This window comes from Corylus avellana, chromosome ca3, assembly GCF_901000735.1.
Source record: "Corylus avellana chromosome ca3, CavTom2PMs-1.0".
Classification (NCBI taxonomy): Eukaryota; Viridiplantae; Streptophyta; class Magnoliopsida; order Fagales; family Betulaceae; genus Corylus; species Corylus avellana.
This window is the reverse complement of record NC_081543.1, coordinates 11842879-11852352: the sequence shown is the minus strand read 5'-3', so window position 1 is coordinate 11852352 and position 9474 is coordinate 11842879. Positions and strand designations below refer to the sequence as shown.

Sequence of the window (9474 nt, the reverse complement as noted above, 5' to 3'; positions counted from 1 at the left end):
GACAAGCCTTATAAGCTATCGGGTGAGTACGTTCATCAAAGTGAGACGTTAATGTCGCATGTTTAGACTTATCTTAACATAAAAAGTTTAAGCCTAAATCATTTGGTAAGTAGTTTTGTTGTGAATTGTAATAAGAAATGATTGATGTGATATAATGGTAAAATAACATTTAAATTTTTGCCAAAGAAAAATAAAAGAAGTTTTTTGGTAATAGTTTTGAAAAGACATTGACTTATTTTTTTTGAAGAAACAAAAATAAGAGAACGGAAATTTGCTAAACATACCCCAATTTACATTATATTATTCACTTAAGGTTGAATTGGGTTTAAGATTTAAAAAAACAATTTGAAAATGTAATTTTTAAAAACGCAGTTAAATATTTGGTAAAATCGTAATTTGGTATCTAAAATTTTGCGTTTTTTTTAGAAAACCTCATTACATGCTGTTTGAAAACGCACATTTGGTTTAAAATCATACTTTTTGTTTATAAAATCGCAATCTCAAACATACGTGTTTACACGATATGAGAATTTCTATCACACGAGAAAGATCAACACAAAAAAGAAAACAAACCTTGACATAAATTCAAGAGGGAGAGATGAATTAGAGGGGCATAAAAGTACTGAATGAAGAAAAGAGTTAATGTGATTGAAAAAAAGCATTGAATTCATGAAGAACAAAAAAAAGGCCGACAGACAAGCAGAAGTCAATACCCGAACCACCACCCTTGTTAACTGGTGAGGCCCATTTCTTTTCCCACTTCCATAAGCCTCACCACAAACCAAGGGTCATGTCTGGTGCGCTCTTGACTCCGCCTCAGGCCTACACCATGCACCTCCACACACCAAATCTTTCCTCTACCTACTAACACCTACCACTTTCATTAGTTACACCCTCCCTTATTTACCAAAACCCTACTTCACCTATTTTTATTTCACATTCCTACCCCCCTCTCTCTCACCAAATTACCCACAATTAATTCCCACTAATAAAAGTCTTGGGGTAAAAATCCACGATAATTATCCGTATGTCTGAATTGTTACTAATTTGGGCAGATAATGTGAGAGAGTTCATATAGAATCCATCTATCCGAAAAGGAGCCAAACAACCCAAAATTTATTTTGAATGCGTGGATTCCGTATGAGCTCTCTCTTAGATTACCTGCACAAATTGCTAACAATTTCAGGATACACAACTTCCAAGCTATTGCTTGGGTACTGGTGCTGTAGTAGCGGGCTCAATGCAAGAACCTATAACGCTAGCATTATCAGGGCAGCTGGTGTTGGTGTTGGTGTTACTGAGAGCGGCACTAATTTGGTGCATCGTGTTACACAAGTGGTTGTTGATGCCGGTGATGCTGGAGAGGTCGAGCTTTGCTGATGGGATTGTGCTTGCAAGAACTTGGAGCACTACCGTGAGTAGACAGCCTGAAGAAGAAGTGGGTGCATTAATCGAGTCTTCAGATGATGAGATTGGGTTGCCGTCGCCGGAAACGTTAGCGGTGTCGGCGGTGGATCCGGCGGGAACCATGACAAAGCCCATGGGTAGGAGGGGAATGCAGGAGGGGTCCTCGCCGCTCATGGCGAGCTGGATGGAGTCCACGTCGATGGTTGTGTACGCAACGAGGCTCCCGGACTCGTCTGTGCAGCTCTCTTGCAGCATTAGCTCCACATGCTGGGATGAGTTGCTGGCTACCTGCATATATCCATGCAGGTCATAAACGTTGGAATCGGTCTTCATTTCCACACATGCAATAATATTATTGAAAGTTCTAGGTATAAATGAATCAATGATATATATATATATATATATATATATATATATATATATATATATTTTGACAACCATATTTCTGAAATTTGATATCGTTAATTTATGTAACTTCTTTTAGTTAAGAGAGTCCAATTTAAGACCGAGTCTTAGAGAAAGCTTAAAGCATGTTTAAGATGGCTCTTAGGCTGGCGACCCAAGGTGTGAAGAAATTTATAATGATATGAAAAATAAAGAAGAAAACTTACTTCACTTAACTTGACTGAATTCTCATCACATTTGTAATTACTCTCTAAATTTTAAAAATTCTCAGTCTAATATATCTATATTTCAATTTTTTTTTTTCAATTTCACCAATATATTAAAATTTTTCATTAAATCTTAACAGATGAGTGTCAAAATTATCAAAATACCGCTTTTCTTTTTTCTTCTAAAAAATAAAAATTAAAAAATGCAAAGATGTATATACTAAATTGAAAGTTTTTGAAGTTTATGGGGTAATTTCAAAGCAAGAACATTAATTCAGGGGGTTAAAGTAGAGTTTTCCTAAGAAAAAAAGATAAATAGAAGAGGAAATAGAAAAATTGGCAAAAAAGATTTTCGGATGATTTGATGTTAGGATAAGAGCCTGATAAGGCTATACATTATGATCTTATTAATTCCTTGATCATACTTACATTATAAATGAATCATATTTATAAGAAAATTGAGGTAGGTGATCAATATACTATAAGTACAGTACTTAGTGAATTCATAATGATTTGATTACAATTAAACCTACTAACAATAAGATAAATAAATCCATATTTATGATAAAGGATCGTATATATATTTAATTAAAAAGGTGTATTTGTTTACTAAACATGTTTATATTCAAGATGAAAATTAATTTATTTAAACGTTGACTACGCAGTACAAAGCTTGGGTGGATTAATATAAGAAGAGATGGAATGAGAAAGAAACAGTAACTAGTTGTAAGAACAACAACAAAAAAAAAAAAAACTTACGTTGATGCGAAGAAGAGAAATGGAATTTCCTGGATGAGAGCCGTTAGCGATGTGAGCCACCTCATGTAAGGAATTCCCATTGGACAGAACATCAAGCTGCATGCATGTATATATTATAATACAGTTAATTAATAAAGTGTGGATTAAATAAATAAATAAATAAAAGAAGAAATTAAAGAGTTGGTGTGATGAACCTGAGATCTACGCCGTTCATCTTTCAAGAGATCAAAGACTTGGTAATGAGAACAGGGCAACCAAGTAGTGGAAACAGCACAAAGTACGAGGCCGTACGGTTGTCCAGGCTCAGTGATTTTCCTTGTGGTAATTCGAACGGTGTCGTCTGGGTTATCCGACAGAGCCGTCCATATAAGCCCACTTGACGTGCTGATGTTAATGCAGAAAGTTCTTATCATTCTTTGAGCCAACTTCATCATGTTCTTTCGTGCTTCTGAAGAGGGTATCACTGCATGCATGCGCAGGTCGGAAACTTTCAAATCTAAATTAATCGTCAGATGCTAAAAAAATAAATTATTATATTTAGTAGATTGTTATATGATACGACATCCTGTCATACAACTCGAGAATATGATTGTAAAATTCAATCGTTGGATCAATATTTACTAACAAAAAAAATAAAAAAAGATTTTCACTACCATGTCATCTTTGTTGTATGCCAATTGTATATATATATAAAAGACAAGTTGTGTGATGTCAGAAGCCGTGAACGTTAATGGTACATGTTACATCTCAATCTCATTGAATTAAAATTTTTTTTTTTCCTTTTTAATTTTAATAAAAGCTAACTGACTCAAAAGCTGATAAGCACTATCACATTAGCATAGCAAAATGAGAGTACGTGCGCCAAAATTTGCTCCACAGCACTCTCACTTCAATCATGCACAATTAGGTTATTTTATCCAAAGTGTTCGGTTACGTGATGCAATGTGGAGCAAATTTTGGCGCTTATATTTATATGATAATGCTTGCATTTTGAGAGAGAAAGAGAGAGAGAAGAAAAAGAAAAGAAAACAAAAGAAAAGAAAAGAACCTCCAAGGTCGGATATATTTCGGGCCATGAGGCTTGCAACTCTCTCGCATTGTCGCTGCAAGACAGCTAACCAGCGTTGCGCTCCAAATGCCATCCCACTGTACACGTACTCACTGAATATCTGATGGACGGGTTTCTCCTCCACCTCTGCATGTTCTACCCATGTTACCTGCGCATATATATATACACACCAATTACCCTTAATATTACAATTAATAAATATAAAGGGAATTAAAAGGAAATTAAATAGTAATTGAAAAAAGAAGAGAGAGACCCTTGAGTAGCCATTAGGCATATCTTGAATAAGACAGCCAGAGGGGCGTCTGTTGTATCTGGGAAAGGAAGGCTGGAGGTTGTCATGGAAGCTATCAATTGGGAAATCAACAATTGCCCATGTCCCCTCCTCCGCATTCTGCTGGCAATATCGAAGGAAATGAGCCTCTCTAGTCGGCACCAACGGAGACACAACTTGCATTTCTGCATACATCTGCATGCATGCCCAACACATATTCTCTATTAGATCAATAACTATGGCCTTATTAGCGTCAAAATATTTAACAAGTTGTAGAGCATTAATTAGCATATATACATACCAGTTGAAGAGACCCAGTTGCTTGTCCAGAATCACCTGACGATATAACTTGAATGGTTTTTGCTCTAGAAACTATTGAAGGAAACAACTCCATCCATTTATTCTGAAACGTCGTGAATAAATTATCCATTCTTATTTGGCCTAGAAATTGTACTATTTGAAAACAGAAATGTTATTTTGCATTCTTCCAACATATTCAGTTAACGTGGTATGCTCAATCCACCATTAAGATTAATATAATGGTGAATTGAATATGCCACATACATTAACTGATCAATATGCTGAGAGAATGCAAACTAGCATTTCTCATTTCAAAAAGAGAAATATAGCAAGACTGCATGTTATACAACTGGGGTGGCGTGACAGTAGAAATCAGTACTTATTGGTCGAAAGGCTTATTTTTACTACCACGTCATTCTAGTTGTATAGATCCTCAGAAAAGGGACTTACAGCATCAAGAAAGGCATCGACTAGGGTGATGCTATTCATTATAACAACAGCACTATCACGGCTGGCTTCAGTCCTCAACTCATTGGAGTGCTGCTTGAGGTTCAATGGCCACCGAAACATCCTCGCATGCTCCTCAAAATTAAGCACTTCTCTTCCATTTTCATTGCTCGACATCCAAAGCGGCTCACTTCCTTTGCACATTTTCACCAGTTCCTCCACCGACGAGGCTGCAAGCTCCATCGCCATCGACTTTTCCTCTTCTGACAATAGACCGACTTCGGAGAAGTGGGAAGATGTTTCTGACGGCATTAACATGGGCACCGGAATCATGTCTGTGCATGGAGCCATTGGGTCGCCAGGGAAGTGCCTCGAATACATATTCATATCCAAATCCAATGAAAGGGGCATCAGTGAAGGAGCTGGTGGTAATGCTTCGATTGGCCGCCCAGAATATTGTGAAGCCATACAACAAACACGTTCAAGCTGTATTTCAGACATTCAAATTAATCCATAAATTTAGTCTCATTTTTCTGAATATTAAAGAAGAATATATGAAGTTAAAAATGCCCTAATTTGTTTTAAGTTGACTTTCATTATGCTTTCCAGTAGTTTACTTATTCTAAAAGCATGTGCTTTAACCTAGTATCAGATCAAATGCATGCCTAGAGTTCGAATATTGTCTCCGTCATTCACTCCCCATTTCAAAATTTCAATTGAATATTTGGCATGTTGGACCTCATATCTTATTAAATGAAAATCTGAGCCCACATTAAAGTGTGTTAAAGCATTAATTAAAGAATAATACTATTTAGTATAGTGTGATATGAATGGCATACAACTATGATAATGTACGTAGAAGTAAAAATCAGCATTTTGATTAATAAGGACTTGTAATAAAGAAAAATTAAGGGTTGGTTTTCATTGCTATGTCATCTCAGTTGTATGATAGTCGTATAATAGTATTTCTCTTGATTAAATGATTAAATTTATTTATTTATATCAACTAAAATTTTTAAGATAAGCGGTGATTTATTTGTACTAACAAACAACAGTGATACCTCTTCTCTGAGGCGGGCATTTTCGAGGCGAATTTGCTGTTCATCCAAGCCCATCTCCCCTCCGATCATCCCCGGACCACCACAATTAGGACAGACAACATTGCTTAGTGCCCTCTGTAGCCGGAAATTCTCATTCTTTAGAGTGTCATTCTCTGCTCTAAGTACCGCATTATCTGCCCGGTCTTGTTGTGCCTATCAACAAGTTCCAAATAATAACAAAAAAAAAAAAAAACAACAACAACAACCTTTGGATAAGCCTTTTTTTTATGGTTAATATAATTAAAACCCTTAAATAATGCACACAACAATATATATATATAATGAAACTTATGAACCATATCTAAAATGTTGATAGATATAACTTTTAAGAGAGGAGAAAAAAAGAAAAAAAAGAAAAAAAAGGAGTAAACCCTAGCTAAGAGGCATAGCATTTACTCTTGAGAGCTCTTTGGGAAGCACATGTGCAGGTAGGGTTTAATTGCGAACATTAATGGAATACAGAGTACTGTTGCAAAAAAAAAAAAAAGTCTCCCAAAGTAATTAAAAGATACTTGCTCTTGCCGTTTAGGGCTTTAAAGTTTTGGACATATGTTGATCTATAAAACGCGCTTCCTTGGGAAACGTGCTTGGCATATTTTAGGGTTTCCATTAAAAATGAAAGCTCTTTAATGGGGTTTTGAGGAGTGCTAACGTGCGCACCTTCATCTGGGTTCGCCGGTTTTGGAACCAGAACTTCACTTGCCGTGGCTTCAGCCCAAGTTCTTGGCTGAGTTTCAGCCTCTGCTTATCATCTGGGTGTGGACATTCCTTAAACAAACTGTCCAAGTCCAGCAAACATGTTATTGGTATTAGAGAAAATTAACAAAAAATTTCCAAATTTATTTTATGTACGAGATTGTGTTAATATGTAACTAAGATAATGTGTCGGTAAAAACCAATATTAATAATATTGAATCAGAAGCTGATTTTTACTGTCATATTGTCTTAATTATATAGCAGAGAGATGGGGAAATGTACGCTTCCATTTCTTGGATCTGGCGAGAGGTGTGCCTATGGTAGCGTTTCTTCTTGGGAGGCTGCTCACTTTCTAGCTCGTTCCCTGACTTTTCTTCAACATGTTCACTCCCAGAACCACTCTCCACCTCATCCTTCCCTATGAGAAGCCCGTTTTCTTCTTTCTGCAAGAAACAATATGCACCAAATGATCTTCACATTTAGCTTGGAAACAAAGGGATCGATTAATGCAAAGAAGAGAGAGAGAGAGAGAGAGAGAAATTAACTTACAGCAATTATGGGAGGGAAAGTCTGGAAAGGCATGAAGTTGAAGTTAGGGTTTTGGATTGGCGACGACGAAAATAGGGTTTCTGAGGAAACTACGTTCCCTCCCATTGTTGACATTACTTGACAATCCCCATACATTGTCGTTTGAACGCTCGCTTCCTAAATATATTAAATACTTCTACTTTAACCTACCTCACCTGTTTTCATCAACAAATTTTCAAGATCAGAATTTTGGTGGGAATTACAACAGGAATTTGACACAAAAGAATTACACAAAATCCTGAAGAAAACATTAACATGCAGCTCATGATCACAATTAGAACCAAAAAAAAACAGAAAAAACCCCACAAAACAAGACTAAAAGTAGTTAGTGAAAGCTTCAGACTTGTAAGAATATACAGACAAAGAGACAAAGCTCCAAAATTTGTAAAAAATAACAAATCATAACAATATCAAGTGTAAATACAAAACAAAATTCTGGGTTTTTTTTTTTTTTTTTGAGTTCCAAAACCGTCATGAAAGCTGAGAAGGATTTAAATAAATAAAATAACAAAAGAAGCAAGAAAATTTAAGACAATTTAAGAAGAAGAAGAATACAACGGTGAGAGTAAATACTACCACCACAACCCACCAGTGTCGGTGTTCTTTGGAAAGCAAACAAACTTCGGAAGAAACACTCAAAGAAAATCTCTCACCTTTGCCTCTTCATCTTCTCTCTCTCTCTCTCTCTCTGACTTTCTCTTCTTTTTTTTCTTTTTTCTTTTTTCTTTTTTCTTTCTCTATCTCACCATCTCTCCGCCATAAATCGAAATTTATTGATTTAAGGGGCGTGGTAAATGCGGATTGACAAAAAACCGACCAAACGCCCACTTACCCAGTAGGGCAGTTTCAACAACACGTGTCCGTTTCTCTATGGAAAGCCAAGCGTTTCTCTCAGTCACTCCCAAGTCAAACATTTCCATCTTCACTAGCCCACGCGCTCGACTCCCCCTTGCAATTTCACACGCGGTCTTTTAACTCGTCCCTGTCGTCCACTCGCCTTTTCACCGCGTAAGTTGGTAATTTTAGGTTTTTTTTTAACTGAGAGAGTAAACTTTGACTCGAAAGAGACAATTGAAGGGCAGAAATAAAGAACGGTCGTAATCGTAGAAAGGTCAAAAGGATCTTGGCCGTGTTTTCTTGGATGTGGGACCAGAGAAAATCTACACCTTTCATGCATGGATGTAGGTCACCCACTAGATGAGGTGACTTTAATGATGTTTGACTCTTGTCTAGTAAAATCCGAGGATTTAATTAAATTTCACTCGGGATATTAAGAAGTACGTAGTTGGATTGAAATATTATAAAGGACTGGGACCAAGATTTTGTTGTTTGGGAATATATATATATATATATATATATATATTTGTTGTGAAATTAGGTGAGAGTAATTTGAAGGTCCTTTATTTATGACCCTAAAATTAGGTGTGAGAGCATGCATATAGATATAGTACGTACGTATATACGCGTGGCCGGGATGAGATTTTGGATTGCATGTGAGATTTATTATTTTCGAATGTATAATAATTATTGGAAAATAGCACGCGATATGAATTTTGGGTTGTTGTAAGAGATATTACGTGAATCCTCAATAATTGTGAGAGAGGATACGTGTGGGTTGTATCTAATAATATATAGATATATATGGGGGAAAATTTTCATTTTAGATTCCTGAACTACTGCGTACTTTGTATCTAATAATAATGTTAGGTACCATCTTTTTATTCTCCAAAAATTCTCCTAAAGCTGATGTACCTTTCAAAATCACCATTGAATCAAAATTTAAATATGATTCATCTAAAATATAATGGTAATTTTAAAAGCCACATCAGCATTAAGAGGATTTTAGGAAGGATAAAAAGATGGTACCTAACATTACTCTTTGAAAAAAATCTCCTCAAATTATTTCACTTTAGACTCTTGAACTATCGCGTGTTTCGAGAAAATTCTCTCAAATTTCAAAAATTCTCAATTTAACTCCTTGAACTTTCAATTTGATTCAATTGATCCACCTCTGTCAAATTTAACCGTTAATCCCTAACGAAAATTACTAAAAATACCAAATTATCCTTCGATTTTCGAATTTCGTTTTTAATTTGAATTTAAGGGTAAATATGAAATTTTATAAAAAAAATCAAGGATATATATAAAGGTCATTTTATCACTTTTAACGTTTAAAATCTAACGAATGGGGTACATTGCATCAAATTGAAAATTTAAATTGTTAAA

At 35.6% G+C, this 9474-nt stretch overlaps 1 protein-coding gene across 3 annotated transcripts; it reads right to left on the bottom strand.

Moving 5' to 3' along the window:
• Nucleotides 1–558: 558 nt before the first annotated feature.
• On the bottom strand, nt 559–7980 carry LOC132173970 (homeobox-leucine zipper protein HDG5-like). 3 transcript variants are annotated; one of them, XM_059585681.1, is made up of 12 exons: nt 7902–7980; nt 7210–7403; nt 6943–7103; nt 6625–6742; nt 5926–6117; nt 4868–5350; nt 4419–4520; nt 4100–4312; nt 3826–3994; nt 2972–3240; nt 2778–2873; nt 559–1695 (listed from the first exon to the last, which is right to left on the bottom strand). In XM_059585681.1, the coding sequence occupies exons 2-12, from the start codon at nt 7342–7344 to the stop codon at nt 1204–1206; spliced, it is 2430 nt and encodes an 809-aa protein (XP_059441664.1). In that variant the 5' UTR covers nt 7345–7403; nt 7902–7980; the 3' UTR covers nt 559–1203. The 3 variants fall into 3 exon arrangements, with proteins under 3 accessions (XP_059441664.1, XP_059441663.1, XP_059441662.1); XM_059585680.1 differs by having other exon boundaries at nt 7825–7953; XM_059585679.1 differs by having other exon boundaries at nt 7838–7953.
• Nucleotides 7981–9474: the final 1494 nt, after the last annotated feature.

Excerpts from the sequence above, each read along its gene's own strand:
- LOC132173970 (XM_059585681.1), bottom strand. The coding sequence starts at position 7,344 with ATGTATGGGGATTGTCAAGTAATGTCAACAATGGGAGGGAACGTAGTT. Across the intron at positions 6,743-6,942 it reads CAGATCCAAGAAATGGAAGC|TTTGTTTAAGGAATGTCCAC; the intron begins GTACATTTCCCC and ends GGACTTGGACAG. Across the intron at positions 5,351-5,925 it reads ATGCCCGCCTCAGAGAAGAG|CTTGAACGTGTTTGTTGTAT; the intron begins GTATCACTGTTG and ends TCTGAAATACAG.